Below are 19,662 nucleotides of genomic sequence, written 5' to 3' on the forward strand. Positions count from 1 at the left end.
TCCACAACAATCCCAAATTGGTCAAAGAAACCTTTCAACTCCCTCCACTCAACCCTTGGGCAGATGTTATCAAAGCTGAGAAAACATTTTTCCTCCATCGGTCCAGATCTGGATTTGTTATCCCTTCATTCCTGTTCACATTTGGGAATTGCTTCCTAAATCCCTGGCGTATTCCTACCCTTCTATGATCCTCCCACCAATCTTCAACCCAAGTTCTCTCTCTATTCCTCTCACTTGCTCTCATTCTCGTCTCTTTTTGCATCAATTCTTCCCTGTATAGTTGACTGCTTCTAATAGCATTCTATGCCATATGTTAGGTTGCTTTTGCTGTTACCTCTTGTTTGAGGGCTTATTTCAGTGTCTTCTCATGTTGAACCTTTTAAAGTGTAGGCTTTTTCATTTCATTGTTTGATTGCGGATACTAATATATGCACTTATTAATTGACAGGCCCAGGACCATTTACTTGGAGTTGTCGTAAAATCACCTTCTGCCAACAACAAACAATATATTGTGCAAGTTCTTAAACCTGATGTGCCATTAATGACTCAAACTCCCTCAAGCAGCAGTAACTTGCAAGATAAGAGAAGTGCTGACTTCCAACAAGGTTATGTGCTGCCACCAAAAGCTAAACGTGGTCTCGAAGAAGACTACCGCTTATCTACTGGTCCACGTAAAGGATCAGGTATCATCAACATAAAACTGCCTCACCATGGTGCTGCTGCAGGAGTGAGTTTTGAGGTCAGAGAAACTGATAATACAGAATTCTTATGCATATGCAATAGCAAGATAAAAGTTGACCAAGTTGGGATTCTTGAATATGGTAGCGATACTGCTTTCTCTAACACAGTTCAGCAGCTGTTGAAATTGAAATCTAATGGAAACAAATATCCTCCAGCCTTGGATCCACGTAAAGGTATGACTGTTACTTTATTTAAATGTTGATGTTTTGGGGAAAGTTGAACTGCATCACTTTTTTTTAATGCTTTCTTAGAGCTGTAAATGAAGCTAAGAATGAGACTTTCAGCAACCTATGGACTCTGATTTAGCTCTGAGGTATGCAATTGTACATGTTCTCAGAAAATTAGGAGGAATAAACAAGTACTTTTGCAGGCCTTGATGACAGAGGACGATTATAGTGTTTCAGCATATCTGAGGGGAAACAATAAACACACAAGCCCCCTTGCCAGTTGTGCCCTCTCTCTTTTGCTTATAAGTTGTTCTGCTTGTCTGGGGACAAAATTATCTCCAGAATTTAGGATAATAATCCTCAATGAGGGTTCTTTTTAGGCCCGTGTAACCTTTCCCTCAACCGCCTTATAGATTGGTATGGTAAGCAGCACCTTCGTTTAGGTGAATTATATCAGGGAACCAATTTAATATTAGATAGCATGTAATTGCGAACATTAGTTTAGTCATTTTGCTTTTCATACTCGATGCATGCTCCTTTTCGTGTTGTGATTCTATCAGCACTTTGGGTGATCATAGTTTTGGAGTTGAGTCAATCTAAAAAGACCTCTCTAATGGTAATTATTTTTTCAGATCTCAAATTGAAAGACATGGATCTTGTTCAAAAATACTACAAGTGGACCCACCTACTGCAAAAAATGTCAGAGAACAAATGCCACGAATGTATTAAGTTGGAGGAGCACATTAAGTTAGCTAGAGAGATTAAGAAGCATAAAGATGAAGTTAATGCTCTTGAGTTTGAATTATCTAATGAAGCGCTCCAACAGATGCCAGAATTTCAGGGCCGGGTATGGCCTTGCCATGCCATGTTCATATTTCTTAGCCTATTATTCTGCTTTGAATAAGATGGATGTTCTGATGTTGATCAGTATGTGGCATCGTTTATAACATATTAAGCTTATTTGCAGATTGATGTTCTGAAGGAAATTGGTTGTATAGATGAAGACCATGTGGTTCAAATAAAAGGTCGTGTTGCCTGTGAGATGAACTCAGGGGAGGAATTGATATGCACAGAATGTTTATTTGAGAATCAACTAGATGACCTGGAACCTGAAGAAGCTGTGGCTTTAATGTCGGCCTTCGTCTTTCAGCAGAAGAACACTTCTGAACCTTCTCTTACATCAAAACTCTCTAAGGCCAACAAAAGGTTATGTTCTTGTTCTTCCATTTTTCTCTTTATGCATGGGAAAGTTTTATGTTATCAATTTCTTTTGCAGAGATTATTTTGCCTAATATTTTTCATTGCAACTCTGATGTATCATAGTCATAGATCTTTAGGTTTAAACCAATTGTAGAATGGCATGCATTTACAGCTTTCTAAGTAGGGCTGTTCAGAAAAACCAAATCAAATTGTTGGTTCTTGGTTTGGATTTTTATTGTTTGCAGTTAGGCTTATGGGAAAAACCATTCAGCTTAGTTCAATTTCTAATTTTGACATTCAAAAATCTAGATAGTCCGAATTAAATTGGAATTAAAATGTTTTATCAGTTTAAATGCTTATTTTATATGAAATTAAAAATAGCGTTTTCTTTTAATGTCCAATTAGGTAGACTAGATCCAAGAGATCATGTCAAAATTAAATATATTTTATACATAAAAGAGATAAACTAAGTGACTGAACCAAACCATGAAAATTCAGATTCAAGGTTTTATACAAAATTTTGGTTCGATTTGGATATGCCCTCTTGAAAACAAATACATTGGTTTGGATCAAATACACTCTGATTCCTATTCCAAAATATTAGTCTAGGTCCGCTGTGTACCATTGCAAATTTTGAATGTCCTGTGTGAGAAATTAGGTGCTTAGAAAGTTTGGATTTTCAACTTCTCAATGCTTGCATAAGTACACAATAGCTAACTGATTTGCTTCAGCCGGTGTACTTGCAAGAAATTTTAGATTACAGTGCTGAAGAACTCATTATCTATGTGATAATCTAACCTGGATTATTATTTCTTCCAGATTGTATGACACAGCTATAAGACTTGGTAAGCTTCAAGCAGAGTTCAAATTACAAATAACGCCTGAGGAGTATGCGAAAGAAAATCTCAAGTTTGGTCTTGTTGAAGTGGTGTACGAATGGGCAAAGGTTTCACATGTTAACCTGCTGATTAGACCTTGATCTAGGTTTTGGTTTGTCATCTTATATATCTTCCTTTGTTGCAGGGAACTCCATTTGCAGAAATTTGTGAGCTCACGGATGTTCCTGAGGGCCTTATAGTGCGGACAATTGTCAGGCTGGATGAGACTTGTCGTGAATTTAAAAGCGCTGCAGCTATAATGGGTAATTCATCACTTTATAAGAAAATGGAATCTGCTTCCAATGCCATAAAGCGTGATATCGTCTTTGCTGCTAGTTTGTACATTACAGGAGTGTGATATGTACATTATTCTGTGATACAGTTAACATTGAATAGATCCTTAATCAGAAAAGATGTTTAGCCATTTCTCCCTTTGTTCAGTTCTGGAAAGCCAACATAGCGCAACTTTTATCAACAGCACAGTTTGAGACCTAATCAATTGATTTTGGCCAAAAACATCCTCCCCTTCCTTGGCAAGAACTTTTCAAGTTTCATTTGGACATTTGATGTGTTTACAAGTATGGTTTTAATCGTTCTTGCATAGGAAAATCAGGTAAAACATAACTTGGAGTAAAAACATTGGAAATTTACCATTCACGTTGCTAAATTTGGTTGACTTTGCTGCACAAAGTCAAAGAATTCTGGGATACTTTTTTAATCAGGAAGGATGTTTTCGATTGCTCAATATCCAAAGCGACTGATCATTATCTAGTTAAGATACCAAATAAATTAACCGTGCATTACATATCAACTGGTTCTGAAATTATTTCACACAAATAGGAAACACATGACGAGTGACAAAGACGATGAAATAACACCGCACGTTCTTCTAATTCAATTGTCACTCCTGTTAGGCTTGTCTGACGCAATATAAACCTGGAGACCAAAGAGATTTGTGTTAACAGGTTAGTTTACCTCATACTTTAATGCTAATGAAATGAACCAAGGCTTTTGTTGGTTTACCTCATCCGAAGCAGCCGGGGTCCAGTCATTAGTTGCTGGATTTCCCTTGCAAGAGGCATGGCAGCTGGTTTCCAAATATGGTTCCAGGCTGAAGCTTCTGCCATTGGCGTTCTCCACCTTGATGAACCCTGTACCTGTCTGCAATGGAAATTCCACCATTATCAATCAAAATTCATTTTCCTTACAAAATATGATCATAATAATAATAATAATAATAATTGAAGAGAATAACAAGAAGAAGAATGTTCTGGAAGGTCTCATTGTACCGTGTGGTGCTGCTTGTCAATGCAATTGAGACCCTTATAATACTCAGTCTCCGCAAACTCCTCTTTTACTTCATTTCCATTGAAAACTATTTTCTGGTTTCAAATTTTGAGGGGAAAAAGAAATCAGACGATTACCAAGGAATAACTGAAAGTAGCAAACTAGCGCCCAACAATAACATAAATCGATGGAACCATGATACAATAATTAAGTATTACTACCTACCATGCAAATCGTATACTGATAATTTTAATTCCGGGTATTTTACCACAGTCAAATGCTTTAGATCTGTCGAGAAATTATCTAAAAACGCTTCAAACAAATAATATCCTCACTACTACCACTGCCAATTGAAACAAATTTTGAGATTTTTAATTGTTATGTAATAAGATCTGGTACGTCTCATTCCATCAGCGTTTGTAGTCCAACGGTTAGGATAATTGCCTTCCAAGCAATAGACCCGGGTTCGACTCCCGGCAAACGCATGCATAAATGCTTAAAATAATTTCTTTATATTTCTTTCATTCTTTTTCACTATTTTCCTATTTTATCAGATCCGGTCGGACAATTTCTCTCTTCACTCTTTTCTTTTTTTCTCAAACTACCCAATACTAGATCCGGTCGAATCTCCTCAGATTGCACAATGCCTTTCTCTTTTCACTATTTTCCTTTTTTCTCATATCGCACAATGCCAGATCCAGTTGGATCTCCTCAGACCGTGCAATGCCAAATCCAGTCGGGGCTGGATCCGGTCAGATCTCCCCCTGGGAAGAGGGGAGCGTGAGAGAATTTTTGTAATAGGAGAGAACCTTTTTTAAAATGACAACTTATACAAGGGGAGTGAGATTAGGCCACAGACCGTGCAATACCAGATTCGATCGGGATCGGGTCGGATCTCCCCTTGGGTAAAAGGTGACGTGAGAAATTCCTTTTTTAATAAGAAAGAAAAATTTTAAAAATGAAAAATTATATAATGGGAGTGAGATTGGGCCACGTTTCTCTAAAGGAGCGTGAGGGAATTTACTTTAGTAGAAATAAAAATTTTAAAATAAAAAAATCATATTTTTATATAATATGATCAGTTTTAAAATTATTTTAAAAATATTAATAAATTAATAAAAACATTATTAACGGTAGATTAACTAAACTTATATATTTAACAAAAGATATTCTTTTAGGTTGTATTGTGCATTTCATAAACCGTAAGAAATTATAGTTAAAATTGAAAAGATTAAGAATTTTACCCTTTTCCTGCCGCCAAAAAAAAGGTAAAGCAAAACTAACCTGAGGATCATTTTCCAGACGTTGAAACTCAACGTATTCCGGGATATCGGAAACGTTGTCGTCGCCTACGGCGAGAGCATCGACGTACTTGGAAGCATATTCGCTTCGCTGAGGCTTAGTGTGACGTTTAGGTGCTTTTTCATCGAAGTATTCCCTCGTCTTCTCCTCCAATTCGGCCTCCTCTTCCACTGATAAATGAACGTCACTCCTGTTTGGCCTCCTACAACACTCCATCTTTTTTTTTTCTCTCTTACTTCCAAACCCTGTTTAGCTCTTTCTTCCTGAAGAAGTAGAGTTACGTTGGCAATGGAAGATATTTGTTTGCTTAATTATTGCTTGATATTTATTATAGCCTTCATGTTTTGTACGGAAATTTGGACCAAAATATCAACGACCTCTAGAGTTGGAAGCAAGAAAAAAATCTTGAGAACCTTATCCAATTGCTTTGGTCCAGTTTTGAAATTTGATGGTACGCAGTAGGTGGCAGCTATTACTTTTTCCAAACCTAAAAAGGGCATGAATATGGAGCATGGACCCCGAAGCTTCAATTTTCCAGAGGAAAGTTCCTCGTAAGTGTTGATAATATACCTATGGCCATTAATCCTAATGATTCCTGTGTTCGGCTAATACTAACACAAATAGTAGCTGCCTTCCCTTCCCTTTTAGTATCATAGGTTCATTGTAGCATTGGATTCCAAGGAATGAGCCATAACAACAATAAACAGACACTTACTCGATTTGGCCACTTCCTAAATAGTATGACCCTTTAGGGAATGAAATTATGAAAACCCTTTTACAGACTGGAACCACTAGAAAGGGTTAAAGCCCAATCTCATCAAAGGAACAAAGAAGTACATGAGAGACAACTAAGCTTAGACAGGACCAAAGAAGTACATGACAGACTCAACTAATCTTAGACGGGAGAGAAAACATCAGATCCAGTGGGCTGGAAGTCCCATTTGGTTTATATGGCAGGTTTCATATGCCCTTTAAAAACAAAACAATTTCTTTTTCTTTTATATATATATATATATATAGAGTAGATTTTTATCTTTTAATTATTTAACTACCATACCATGTACTAGTGTATAGGTATGATTAATTAATCTCGATTCCTTTTTTTATACTCTTGTCCTTTGCATTAGTTTGACCACAAGAGAAAATTATGTCAATAATTTAAATTAACAACTCTTTACTTGTGTGTTTGGTTATACAATTTTATCTCTCCATCTCCTCAATTCTTACTAAAATGCTTGCCTTAAAAAAACAAATTTCTAATTGTGAGTTTGAGCACTTTTATGTTTTTTTTTAATAAAATAGTGTCACATTTTTAAGGTTTAATCGAAATTCCATGCAGTTTATTAATTTTTGAAATGAACACTTTACCCAAAAAAATTTTTTTTTGGACAATTGATTCAGTCGTTAGTGTTTTCATTAATTTGATGGCGTAATAATATTCAAATTATAATTTTACCTTTTATTAATTTTAAAAATTATTGTTATATAAGTTTTTTATTAATTAAAAAGAAAAAGAGCACTCATAGATGCTTCCCAAAGGAGGGGAGTATCAGATTGGTGCTTTTTTAAAAAACATATATAATAATAATTTTTTAAATTAATAAGAAAATCATTTCAGTTCTTTTATAATATTTGTTTATACTTTTTGAAGTAAAGTGTTTATTTTGAAAACTAATAAATTTATTTGAAATTTGGATTAAAATTTTAAAATTTGGAGATATTTTATTTTATTTATTTTAATGTTTTTAATACTTTTCAAGTGCATATTTTGCCATTTTCCATGTCGGTGATGATTGTAAAGAGAAGAAGACTCTACATTTGAGGTCAACTTGGCATGTGAGAGTTTTGAGCAATAGTCCATGCATTGAAGTTGTGAATACATCATGTCAAACTAGGAAAACCAAAAAACCATATGCCCCGATCGACCCATAACATAATCCTGGCATCCATTATGAATCAGTTTGAAGCAATACCTCCGCCCGTCCACAGACTTGCTCAAAAAACAAGAAGCAAGAAACATGATGGACTTGAAGGTTTCGATCTCCCATTGGTTATGTCACTTGAAACTGGGGTCATTCCACGTTCCAAGCTTTTCACTCTGGCCGATCATATAGATACGTTAATGGTACCATAATTCAACCGGATAAGCCAAGGGGAAAATGACTTTGCATGCTAGCGTCTCATGTACGTAAGCTAGGTTTTCCTGGTTGATGGGCTTGAGGGCTGATTATCAGGACAAAAGCATCACAGTTTTTTGCTCACCTCTCCTGACCGTGCATATCTTAATCGGACGCTTGTTGTTTTCTGACCAAACCATTATTCAATATTGCTGCCAGAAAGATCGTCAGCGGTGTTATTGTTATGAAAGGGAAGCATCAGAGCTCCTTTCGTCCCCGATGACAATGACTCCTGTTTCGAGGGTCGGACGATACACCACGTACGTTTAATTCAAGTGGTGGTGGCATTTGCTGCCCCTCACTTTCAAGACTCTAGACTCCATTGTTATAGCTAGACTTCTATCTTTCCATCGTGGTTATAGCCTGACTGCAGCTTTTACTCATCCTGCATGCCTTGAGAAACATTCTATTTTCCTCAATCAAACATCATGGCACTGCGTACCCTTAGTTGGTGTTTCTGTTGTTTGGTTTTTGACTATTTGCTTTTTATTTTTTGAAGAGTAATTATTGTAAAGTAAAAGTAAAAAGATAAAAAACAATACCGTAATTAATCCAAAATGAGCAAATAATTAAAATGTAAGCCAAATTATAATATAATTAGTTTATATATAATTTGTGCATTCAACAAGACATCTAACATAGAATTTTATAATTCAAGACTTCCAACTAGAAAGTTAATTTCAAGTTTAAAATGGAGTGAGGAAAGTAGTATAGCAACGTCAAGATTTGAGACTCCTTTCTATTATTTTTTTTATTTAATATTTTTTAATCATCATTCACATGTAAGACTCACTCATGTATTTTAAAAATCATATCTATGAATGATGATTAAAAATTTATTGAAAAGGAATGAATCGAACAGAATAGATAAGAGTTGAACTCAAGAAAATCTAATCTTTTGGTCATATAACATTGAATTTAAGTAAGAAATAGTTTAAATGGTAAATTACGCACTTAGTCACTTTAACTTTTCAAAAGTTTCTATTTTGATACTTAATTTTAAAATATTATATTTTGGTGTTAATATCTATAAAAATTAATGTTTTAATATGTTCGATCACATGAGATATCCATATATATATATAAACTCATCTACTACTAGATCATACATCTGCCATGTGTCATTGTTTTTCAACATGTTACATGATTAAGGTCGACTAATTGAAAATCAAGTCAAATAATTGTCAACTTTTAAAGCCTAAGGATCAAATTAACATTAACTTTTATCAACGTTTGTGGTCTAAAAGTGATTTTTTTAGAGTTAAATTATAAAAAAAAAACTCTCCAAAAAAAATTAAATTACCAAATGAGTAATTTATACTAACCTAAATTACCTTTGAATAAACGCTGCCTCCCAAAGTCCCACTCAAGGAAAATTCTACCAACTCGTAGCTAACTATATATATACTAATGGACAAGGCCGCTTCACTCCAAATGCCTCAGCCAAACACTAAAAAATGAAGTTTGTCTAACAAAATATCAGGCTGGTCATTAACCATTCACTTCCGAACACTTGGTTCCACCAAAATCTGCCTACATAGAAATATATACACACACACACACACACACACACTCCCTAACGCAAAGAAACCAATCACCAGTAAAGATCGATCGAGTAGGTTCTTTTGGATTAACGATTTGGATGCTTGTACAAGATACATAGTAGTATCAATTATTGGGTCACCTTTACTTAATGGGAAAGATATTAGAGTAATGCTTTCCATGCATTATCCTTAAAGGGTAGCCTTCAAATTTTATTGAAGACTACAGAGAGATGATATAATATTTGCTTTCAAAGAATTATCAGGAAATTAGAAGAAAGAAAACCTGGGACAGGGCAGGCCAGGCATATGCAGGCACACACTTTCTCTTTCTCTCTACAAGAAAAAAGGAGAGAAATATCAAAACCCCGTTTATAATTAAAAAAATATCTTGGGTAAATCATCATCCCCCCAAAGAGAAGGGACAAGGGAGCTTTTAGCTGTAGGCTTTAGCCAGCTAGCGAATGCATGAATATTAAGTAATCACGTTGCATTGCATGCATATCCATATGGTATGCCTGGAAAAATGTCGAATTCTGGTTTTGATGAAATGTGTTTTAATTGAAAATGTTGGATATATATTCCTAGTCTAAAACATATATATTATATATATGGGGTCTCCTAGACACCAACTAGGTAATGTTCCGAATTCAGTGAACTTTGATTTAGACTAGAGACCAAATAAATTTAAAACTTGAGACATGATAGATATTTGGAATCATATGAAATCCAACATCTTTCCTTTTGTCTTGTTTCCTTAGTTAGCTCCATTACGTAATAATATAGCTACTAGCTTTTGAACAGTCTTTAAATACCCAAAGCTTCTGAAGAAGATAACGCATCGAAGTCGAAATCTGCCCCTCCCTCCCTCCTCCTTCCTTTTCAACTTTCTGATCTTCCATTTCTGTTTGATTGCCTTGCCTTGTGTGTCTCCTTGGGTGGAGAGACAATGCTTCCCAGCAGCTTGCTTTGTTCCATCCGTCCCAACTTCTCAAGGTAATTAATTTTAGTTATCCCCTTAACCCTTGTACCTTACTTTGATATATGCTTTACCTTCTCATTCATGTTTCAAAGTTTATATATTGGTGTCAAAATAAGTTTCTAATTTCATCTACATTTTCCTTCTATAGCAATCCCTTGAGTCATTTTGTCTTTCAAAAATGTTCCCTTTTTGTGAAAACTGAAAGGTGCAAGAAACTTACAAGAAATCAACAATGACCGTAACTTATTGTGAAAAGAAAACTTGAGCTTCATGCTTCATTTTTCTCCACACATTTGAATTTCAAGTCCTTTGACAATGTCAGATTAAGCATAATAAATTCATGAGGAGAACATCGAGGAGGATTGATATATAATGCTTCTGGTAGACCAAAACAAACAATAAAGATACTTTAATAGCATGATGGATCATATATATATATATATATATATAAGGCTGCCAAGGCTTTCGCGGGGACTTCGCTCTAAGCTCGTAAAGAGCAGGTAAGAAACAGAAAATCCTTACTCTGAAGGAAAATTTGATTATTTTCTTTCTTGTGGGCTTCATTTCCAAAGGGTAAGTGCATCCGACAAGGAAATTTATCAATTGGAAAATGACTCACCTTGACTATAAGATGGATCTTTCATCTCATGGAAAATCTGCCTTTTAAATTTATTTGAAAACTTTCAGATCATGATTGCATGCATTAATACCAAAGTGGTGACATTAATTTTTTGCAACCGCTTTCAACATGTTCCGTTTTGGAATGTAGCTAGGCAAATATACCCTTAGCCCCATAGCTGGTATATATGTTTTTGGTCCTTTACTTTGAGCTGCCCGCCTTTTTCGTAGATTTTGGACACTTCCACTTAGAAGATGCAACAACTTTAAAAAGATGGATCGATAATCCTTAGATCCTGCACCCAAGGCTATTAGGCAAGCTTTGAAACGTGGCAGCCCATATCAGTCATATGGATCGATCAGATTCTCCATTTTTGCATGGCATATAGGTTGAAAGTGAAGCAAATCATAATTATCTGCTTAGTCTTAATCAACTTGACTTGGATACAAAGGAAGGCCCCAAAACATCAACTTCTTAAACAAACTTTGTCCAAGGAAACTGACTTCCCATGTTTTTATTCACGAAAACATCATCAAATCTACTATTTCATGACTTCAAATTCACTAGTCAAATGTGCTCGCGAGGGCTAATTTCTCATAATGGAAGATTTGGTTTGCAAAAGTACAAGAACCAACCTAGCTAGCTGGAACCCCAAGCATCAAAGAAAGCACCATCACCTATGTCAGCCACGTGACTGCCAATCCCAATTCCCATCCCCCCTTCTCCTTTTAACTCCAACCTTATCTTGGCAAAAGAAACATCATACTCAAATCTACACCATACACGTGTCGCTGGGGGCATTCTTGTAAATACAGACTAGATCAGTCACACGTGTAAAGCGACTGTACTGTGACAAGCCTTTGCAATGGATTAATTCATGGATTTGGTGTTGTACCAGGAAGAAGAAAGGCAACCGGGATAGCCTGGAAACTGAAGCCAAAGACCTTGACTTTTGGTACTCGGTTACGTTTAACAGAGATCCGTCTCCGAATCAATCGTCCAGAGTCTCTTTAAGATCTGACAATTCTCACGTTCCCAGGTCAGCCCCTGTCAGAGAAAAAGAAATACACTTTTTCTTTTCTTTTTCTTCATTTCTTGTTATTGGGTTTTTGCTATTATCAGCTGAAGTGGTGCTACCCTTTTTGCAAAAGTTTCTAACTTTGTTAGGAAAGACTCAACTTTTTAACTCACTGATTCACTGTTCATCGCACTCTGGTTCTTCAGAAACGCAGCAGCGGTGAAGGCGAAGAAGAAAGGAGAAATGGCGACCAAGGTATCAAACTTTTCGGATCTGATACAGCGAGTTGCAGCTTCTTGTTTGTTGCACCCGCTCGCCGCCGGTCGACAAGAGTCCGGAGAGGTTGACGCCGCGAGTTACGGGGTTATCGAGGAGAACCCGGATGAAGAAGAATATTACGAGTATGGTAATTCAAGTGAGGATGAAGAGAAAGAAAATGGTGGGAAAGACGTGGAAAAGTCGAGGAGAATGACAAGGGTTTGGAACAATGGAGAGAAATCGAAGGAAATGGTGGCGTTAATGGAGGAGGTTTTCGAGTCGGTCGCCGAAATGAAGAAGGCTTACGTTAGGTTACAAGACGCGCATTGTCCTTGGGACCCAGAGAGGATGAGGGCGGCTGACGTGGCGGTGGTGGGGGAGTTGAGGAGGCTTGGGGTGTTGCGGGAAAGGTTTAGGAGAAGAACACGTGGTGGTGGTGGTGGTGTTGGGAAAGGACACGTAGCTATGCTGAAGGAAGTGGTGGCGCCGTATGAGGCGGCGGTGGAGGAGTTGAAGAGGGAAGTGAAGGTGAAGGAGGTGGAGATTGAGAACTTGAAAGGGAAGCTCAATACTGTTACTTGCCTTTCCAATGGTGGAAAGAAAGGGCGGGGTCTCTCCAAGAGGAAAGTCAGCTGCAGTCAAGGTAATTTGCTTCAAAATGACCTTTTTAGACTCGGTGTTGAGAAGCTTGTTGTTTCAATACTTGTACAATACATTTGATGAAATTCGGGGTTACGTTGGTAATTATATGACTTAGACAACATGCGAGCACAGTTTGAATTGTTTTTGTTGACCAATGGTATCATGCCACGTCATCAGGAAGTCATTGTCAAACGAAGTGTTCGTTCTTTCTTGTTCAATAACCATGGGAGATCATTGGTTCTTTAGGCAAGCTACCATGGGAATTTTGATTCAAAGCATGCCTTGGTTATATGCTGTTTGTGGTGATATTGCATAGTTAGGGATATCAGTTTAACTTATTTGTACCTGGTGACAGTAATTGCAGCAGCACCAGCACCAGCACCAGAGCTGTTTGAGGCCACAATGAGTCAGGTGAAGGAGGCGTCGAAGTCCTTCACATCTGTCCTCCTTTCCCTTATGCGTGAGGCTCGCTGGGACATTGCCGCCGCTGTCCGATCAATAGAAGCTGCCACCGCCACTCCTGATACTGCCTCCTTTACCACCACCATCACTCCCTCCGTCGTTGCGAATCACCACTCCAAGTATGCGCTTGAGTCGTATGTTTCACGTAAAACTTTTCAAGGCTTTGACCACGAGACTTTCTACATGGATGGCAGCCTCTCGTCGTTGCTTAATCCTGATCAGTACCGCCGAGAATGCTTCACCCAATATCGTGACATGAAGGCAATGGACCCTGTTGAACTCCTTGGAATCTTGCCTACATGTCATTTTGGTAAGTTCTGCTCCAAGAAGTACCTTGCCATTGTCCATCCCAAGATGGAAGAGTCCTTGTTTGGAGACTTGGAACAGCGCAGCCAGGTTCTGGCTGGAAACCATCCTAGAAGTCAGTTTTACGGGGAGTTCTTGGGGCTGGCCAAGGCAGTCTGGTTGCTTCATTTGCTTGCATTCTCACTTGACCCATCACCAAGTCAGTTCGAGGCAAGTAGGGGAGCTGAGTTTCATCCGCACTATATGGAAAGCGTTGTCAAAATTTCAGGTGGGCGGGTGCCTACAGGTCAGATCGTGGGATTCCCAGTTAGCCCTGGGTTCAAGCTTGCAAATGGATCTGTTGTCAAGGCAAGGGTCTACCTAGTGGCTAGGACTTGAAGTAGTGATGGTCAGACTTCTTGCATTTGCTCGGATAGGTTTTAGGATTTGCAGATAGGGTAATTGGGTTTGGCTTTGTTGTTGTTGTTGTCACTGGACTGTAGAGGAAATTCCTCCGTCATTAGGCTACAGATGTTAGAATTATTAGGTCATTTGCTCTTTGAGAATTAGGTTTAAAATCCACGGATCTTTCAGCCCTGGGTTGCTTGTCCGGTTGGCTTTATCAGATCTTAGCCATTCTGGAAGCGTGTATTCCAGAGGACTGAAAATTTAGCTGTAAAAATTATGATGAGAGTTAATTTTCGATCAGCTCACTTAAGTTTCCACTTTCCATAAAAGTATACCTGTCTAAAACACAATTTTAACGTCAGCAGATATGGGGGGATGACAGGGTAAAAAGGCACTTATATATACATCCATCTATCTATATATATAGCATCTAGAGCCGAGAGATGCATAGTTGTATACTTAGTTCTTAGAGCTAGAAGCAAAGGCGTGAAGGTTAACATGTCATGTGGTATCTGTGACATCTTGCCGAGTTCTTACCTATTTGTAACTTTACATGGTAAATACTATAAGGTGGAGAATGCAAGCACACAATGGTTGACATGCTAACAAGTAACAACCAAGTTAACCATAAAGGGACAAGGTAAAAGGCTCAAAGGTATGAATCTCCTCTTCCCCCTTGCTCTTGTTCCCAAAAAAGAGAGAAGATAAGAACCTCAAAAAATGCGAATCATCATGTAGAAAAACCGGCGGTCTAGCCCATGTAAAAGGAAGTATACCATAAGCTACCTGCCAAAGGGAGGCATACTGATTGAGCAAAAGCAAAGTACTGTTTCCACCTTCAACTAAGTTTCCTTACACTAACAAACAAGGCAATGCAGGGCACATCAGTCCATACAATTTAAATCCTCACGTTTTACTACAAGAATAAGCAATATTTGTTGAATGTCCCACAAATGCAGGTATTACATGATTCCAAATACAATGAGGCAGATATTTGCCGATTTCAGTTTGGTTGGGAGGAGGCAGACAGACAGCTTGTACTTCCACAAAAAGGCATAGTAATAATACCCTCTAAAAGATATTTAACTAGTAACTTAAACGTGCACTGATAGTTACAATGACACTATTTTATATAAGATAAATGAAAAGTTACAAAAAAATTTGGCAATGCAATGCCTACCTTACTCTCCGTTCAAAAAATATACTTCTCAAGAATTGAAGTGACAAGCAAGCAAAAGCTGTGTCTTCCTAGTTGCAAACTAAAATCAGTCATAATATAATTCCCCCCGGAAAGCTTTCTTGGCCTGTCATTGACATAACAAAGAAGGTTAGCATATCACTGTTGGTAGCAAATATAAAGGCTTTCTTAAGATTATTACAAAGTAGGCTAAGAAAATTCAAAGCTTTGAATAGTAAAAGTCTCTGCATCTAAGTAACCATCCTTTTGCCAAAATAAAAAACATTAAAATGGATATATAAATCAAATCTATACTGAATACAGTTTGGCAAAGGGTCATCTTGATCATTAAGTTCTAATTTCAGTAAAATTCACAAAGGTGCCTAGCATGTCTAATAGTTCAGGCATCACACGGCACTAGGTTGAGCTAAACAAACATGGCAGTTTTCAAAATCCAGATGTTGCATCGTGGTGTGTTTAGACTAAGTGCGGAGATGAACCTGGAAATCCTAATGCAAAATAGAAACAGGAGAATGGAATACACAAGCATTCATATGTCAAAAAAGAATAATGTGGCCAAAGAAATGGCAAAAGATCAAATCAAATGCAGATCTGACCTGCTCAAGAGTCAAAAACATAACCACATTCCAAGATCCCAACCGACTGAAATTTGGAAGAAACCCCTTATAAAAGGCAAGGAATCCCTGTGATGCATCAACTATCAAAACATTACTACTCATCATAATAATGCTTTTATAGTCAAAAGTCAGTTTCTATCAAGACTAACAGCCAAAAATTTTATCTTTGAGGATTTAAGATAAATATTAATGAAGCACGAAAGCCAACTATTTTCTGAAGCTTGAAGTTAACTACACAGAGGGATAGTAACAGTGATGAAAGTAAAATTTTCCAGCCCAAAAGCATGCAAAAAATCTTTAATTCTGGCACAAATTTTGACCCTACAGTAGTACCAAGAACATAGAGTGTAGTCAAAAGGACATAAATAGATTCTAGAGAAATCTAGAGGAGATGCAAGACAAACAACCAGAAAATCAACATACCTCATTCTTCAAAGTCTTAATAAAACAATCAAGAGTGTTTTTGTAGCCAGAGTCTCCCATCATTCTAGATTTCACCTGGAACATAACAAGCAGATCCATTCACCCAACATAAGTTTTATAAAATCGGTTTATATGATACAGAGCTCCACAATCTCGAACAAATATAGCCTTATTGCCTCTGATGCTTGGAAGACAAATTAGACTAAAACTGAAGTATCAACATGGTCAAAGAGTCATAATTTAAACTGTATCAATCATGACCATAGCACATCATCTTCTTTCAAAATGCCAATCCAAAGCATTTTGCACTTTAGCACATAATGGCACAGTGGTTCTGCTTATCCAGTGGTGCTTATCTCTAAATAGAGGTTTGACACAAGTTTTTCAGTCTAAAACTTGTTGCACCAATCAAAACGGTTCCACAAACCAAAATCACTAGATTTTCAAAAATATGCTGGTTTAACAGAAGCTAAGTATTGAAGCAGAATCTAAAAGCACGATTATAATCAAATTTAACAACTACAGCACAAAGATAAGCAACAGATATTAATTCTAGGTCTGAACAATTCACTAAAGTGAAAGCTTCAAGCTATAGGACAAAAGTTATGATAAAGAAAACAAAAAATCAAAAGTTACCAATCTTATAAATCTTCACAAGCATAGCAGATAATGCAGTCAAGATCAAATACCTACCACATCAATGGGAGAACCAATACAGACTGCAAAGAAACCAGCTCCAAGACCTGCTAGAAGATGAGTTAGGACATTGTCTGAGAACCCTGGAATTTTCAAAACTGTCTGCATGAATATAAAGATTTTAGAAGTTAGAAATCATTAGAACAAACCTACTAGCCAAGCATGATACCAAATTTATCAAAAAAAGTGACTTCAACTTAGTTGATTTAAAATTGTAAATTCACCTGTTTCACTTGATCATAACTGGCTAGCTCAGCAGCATTTACAATGGCATTTCGTGCAATGTTGGGACCAAGCCCAGTCCACAGTGCCCCTAGTCCTTCCTGATTATTGAAAATTTTACATGATAAGTAAATTAATTTTATCAAGAAAAAATGGATAGTATTATTCTAAGAAAACTGACTTGTCTAACTATGGTGTAGTACGCATCCAAAGTCCCATAATAACGCCTAACGACCCCAACTGGAAATTTTCCTTCAGCTTGCAACCGAACTTTGACAAGGTCGGTAGGATTAGCAACCGCAATAGCTAGAGCACCTGTTTGATGCGAATGGCTTTTATATGAGTTTATTGTGAAAAGCATCCTTCTAAGAAATCAAAAGGCAAACATTGATCAAAAGTGCACCACCAATAAACTGACAAAATGAGCTACAAACTAAAAATGAAGATGTACACAGTTTAGTTCAGCAGAGTAGTTGCCATTAACTCACCGGTCAATAGCGCTGCAAGAATTTTTTGGTACAAAGGAATATCTCCAACATAATCACTGCCAACTAAAAATGTTTTGACCTGTCCATAACACATTTATGTCAATCTATTACCAAAAGAGAAGCACAAAACATGCTAATTTGACCCATATCATAGGCTTACAGGTTCATATAACCCAATCCTTAAACCTCCATAAATGCATTGGCGATGTAAGCCAGCAATTATTCCTTTCCAGAGTGCCGATAAACCTTCTTCCTTAGCAATAGTAGCCATAGTACCCAACAAACCATTATATTTAGGTAAATTAACTTCATCACCAACTGCTTTCTTTTGGAGCTGGAGCCTGACTTTGGCAGTGTCCAAAGGGATGGTACAGAACTGCAAAACCATGAGCGTGATGTTTAAATGAAGGAAGAGTGTTAAGCAGAAGAGGAAATAAAAGCAAGTCTCTGACCTGCTGAGGAAACAATGTGAAGCACATTGAACAAGAATAGTTCAATATGTTCTGGAAGCATTTCATGATGCTACTGTGCACAATCATATAGAAACAAGTATTCCACAACATTCCATATATAAGTTCTCATATCAAGCAATGTTTCCTGTGATCTTGATTAACCAATGATTGTCATATAAACCAGGGTAGTAAGAAAGCTGAATTTGGCATATATCCATGGACAAGTCAGTAGAAGAATTCCCACCGAGAGTATCTTCAACCATATACAGAATATAATTGAATTAGTAGCATTTTAACATACATTTCTTACAAAAATGGCCAAACATCTAAAATCTTGCCGAGCTAGTACCACATGACCTTCTTCTAATCCTAACTGAGCTCGATGATTTATTTGGATCCAAAATTTTAACATTCATTCAAAATTCTTAACATTGTATATGAACTGAAACAATATCAAAGACCCAGAAAACTAGGAGCTAATGCCAACGACAAAATAAACTGACTCATCATCAGCAAATTAAACAACTACAACAGCAAGCATAGAATTAAGCAATGTGCTTAAGATAGAAACATGAAAAAGTCCAGCTGAAGAAAATAATCACAATTACCAACCAAAAGAAGAAAAAAGAGCACATGTAAATTCATATCCATAGATCGTGAATACCTCAGCAAAACAAGCTGCAAAAGCACTGCAAAGAAAAGTTTCAGCGAAAGAGAACTTGAGATCTGCCATCGGGAACTGAAAATGAGAAATGGGTAGCAGAGATTTGGGGGCGAATAAAAGGAAATGAATTGGTTGAGTGACAGTGAAACAATGAAAGGAACGGAAAAGGAAAGAAAGATACAGGATTTGTTTGATAAAAGGGCGAAACAGAATAATTAAAAAACGCCTTCATTGGCACCCATTTAAGGTTGTGCAACTGGGTTTTTCACTCCCTCTCATCTTCTTTCTTGTTTTCTCATTAATTTACTGCTGCCATTAACATCCTCGTTTTGTTTCACATGTATACGGTTGTTGAGCTTGTCTCTGTCTTCAATATCTCATCATTGTTTTTTTCCTTATTTCTATTTTTATATTTTTTTAACAGATGGGTTTGATTGTTAGTTAATCCGTTAATTTATTGTTTAATTTGGTTGCGTGCCCGAAAAGAAGACACTTGTGGTTATTTCATATGCTATTATCTCCTAAAAGTCCACTCGAAGAAAAATTTTATATTCCCATTTTTTAAATTTTATAAAATAAATTTAAACCTAATATTTCAAAAAATTCTTCAAATATTTAGAAAAATATAAATAAAATTTTATTTTTACTATATTTAATTAATTTTTTATATTTTTATTTTATATCAAATAAATTTTTATGATTAACGGTTAATTACCCATCATTAATCAAACTATCAATACATTTCAAATTATATATTTATAAAATAAATTAATAAAAAAAATCAAACAAAAATAAAATTAAATTAAATCAATGCTACGTAGGATGGGACTTGAGTTTAAAGTTTTATTATATGAATAAAATTTTAAGACTTTTTACTTATTATATGAATAAAGTTTTATTAGTGTAATCATACCACTCAGTGGTGGAATTAAAAT

At 36.5% G+C, this 19,662-nt stretch overlaps 4 protein-coding genes and 1 non-coding gene across 7 annotated transcripts in view; 3 read left to right on the top strand and 2 right to left on the bottom strand.

The window, feature by feature from the left end:
- Positions 1–3,577, top strand: part of LOC110411949 (RNA helicase, ATP-dependent, SK12/DOB1 protein) — a 12,462-nt gene extending 8,885 nt beyond the window's left edge. Inside the window, exons 17-21 of the mRNA XM_089782921.1 lie at positions 449–914; positions 1,541–1,755; positions 1,876–2,114; positions 2,928–3,054; positions 3,132–3,577. Of these exons, the coding sequence (XP_089639047.1) occupies positions 449–914; positions 1,541–1,755; positions 1,876–2,114; positions 2,928–3,054; positions 3,132–3,344 (1,260 nt within the window). The 3' untranslated portion in view covers positions 3,345–3,577. The remainder of the gene's footprint in view (positions 1–448; positions 915–1,540; positions 1,756–1,875; positions 2,115–2,927; positions 3,055–3,131) is intronic.
- Positions 3,578–3,716: 139 nt separating this feature from the next.
- On the bottom strand, positions 3,717–5,883 carry LOC110411948 (uncharacterized). The gene is made up of 4 exons (XM_021422321.2): positions 5,558–5,883; positions 4,276–4,368; positions 4,010–4,147; positions 3,717–3,922 (listed from the first exon to the last, which is right to left on the bottom strand). Exons 1-4 carry the CDS (start codon positions 5,789–5,791, stop codon positions 3,881–3,883), a joined length of 507 nt encoding a protein of 168 aa, XP_021277996.1. The 5' UTR covers positions 5,792–5,883; the 3' UTR covers positions 3,717–3,880.
- On the top strand, positions 4,687–4,758 carry TRNAG-UCC (transfer RNA glycine (anticodon UCC)). The gene has a single exon. It is a non-coding gene; the product is annotated as a tRNA-Gly (tRNA).
- A 4,237-nt stretch (positions 5,884–10,120) lies between the features above and the next one.
- Positions 10,121–14,277, top strand: GIL1 (glucose-6-phosphate isomerase, putative (DUF641)). Its single transcript, XM_021422513.1, has 4 exons — positions 10,121–10,289; positions 11,793–11,933; positions 12,119–12,813; positions 13,168–14,277. The coding sequence occupies exons 1-4, from the start codon at positions 10,243–10,245 to the stop codon at positions 13,956–13,958; spliced, it is 1,674 nt and encodes a 557-aa protein (XP_021278188.1). The 5' UTR covers positions 10,121–10,242; the 3' UTR covers positions 13,959–14,277.
- A 138-nt stretch (positions 14,278–14,415) lies between these two features.
- Positions 14,416–19,093, bottom strand: UCP2 (uncoupling protein 2). Of its 3 annotated transcripts, XR_016350985.1 has the most exons (10): positions 18,728–19,086; positions 17,772–17,987; positions 17,612–17,690; positions 17,305–17,438; positions 17,126–17,224; positions 16,899–17,003; positions 16,206–16,280; positions 15,762–15,848; positions 15,148–15,271; positions 14,416–14,753 (listed from the first exon to the last, which is right to left on the bottom strand). XR_016350985.1 is itself a non-coding variant. In XM_021422515.2 (9 exons), exons 1-8 carry the CDS (start codon positions 18,794–18,796, stop codon positions 15,773–15,775), a joined length of 867 nt encoding a protein of 288 aa, XP_021278190.1. In that variant the 5' UTR covers positions 18,797–19,093; the 3' UTR covers positions 14,860–15,271; positions 15,762–15,772. The 3 variants fall into 3 exon arrangements, 2 of the variants coding, with proteins under 2 accessions (XP_021278190.1, XP_021278189.1); XM_021422515.2 differs by lacking the exon at positions 14,416–14,753 and having other exon boundaries at positions 14,860–15,271; positions 15,762–15,862; positions 18,728–19,093; XM_021422514.1 differs by lacking the exon at positions 14,416–14,753 and having other exon boundaries at positions 14,860–15,271; positions 18,728–19,085.
- Between the last annotated feature and the right edge of the window lie 569 nt (positions 19,094–19,662).

The sequence above is a fragment of the Theobroma umbraticum genome, unplaced genomic scaffold (genome assembly GCF_002168275.2).
Source record: "Theobroma umbraticum cultivar Fairchild unplaced genomic scaffold, ASM216827v3 scaffold_95.0, whole genome shotgun sequence".
Classification (NCBI taxonomy): Eukaryota; Viridiplantae; Streptophyta; class Magnoliopsida; order Malvales; family Malvaceae; genus Theobroma; species Theobroma umbraticum.

Bases quoted from the DNA above. Each gene is read 5' to 3' on its own strand.
- LOC110411948 (XM_021422321.2), bottom strand. From the start codon at position 5,791: ATGGAGTGTTGTAGGAGGCCAAACAGGAGTGACGTTCATTTATCAGTG. The intron at 4,369-5,557 runs GTTAGTTTTGCT...ATTTGAAACCAG, and splicing joins GTCTGGAAAATGATCCTCAG to AAAATAGTTTTCAATGGAAA. The intron at 4,148-4,275 runs GTACAATGAGAC...TTTCCATTGCAG, and splicing joins TTGACAAGCAGCACCACACG to ACAGGTACAGGGTTCATCAA.
- GIL1 (XM_021422513.1), top strand. From the start codon at position 10,243: ATGCTTCCCAGCAGCTTGCTTTGTTCCATCCGTCCCAACTTCTCAAG. The intron at 10,290-11,792 runs GTAATTAATTTT...GTGTTGTACCAG, and splicing joins ATCCGTCCCAACTTCTCAAG to GAAGAAGAAAGGCAACCGGG. The intron at 11,934-12,118 runs GTCAGCCCCTGT...CTGGTTCTTCAG, and splicing joins GACAATTCTCACGTTCCCAG to AAACGCAGCAGCGGTGAAGG.
- UCP2 (XM_021422514.1), bottom strand. From the start codon at position 18,796: ATGGCAGATCTCAAGTTCTCTTTCGCTGAAACTTTTCTTTGCAGTGCT. The intron at 17,988-18,727 runs GTATTCACGATC...ATGGTTTTGCAG, and splicing joins TTGCAGCTTGTTTTGCTGAG to TTCTGTACCATCCCTTTGGA. The intron at 15,272-15,761 runs GTCAGATCTGCA...TGTCAATGACAG, and splicing joins TGTTTTTGACTCTTGAGCAG to GCCAAGAAAGCTTTCCGGGG.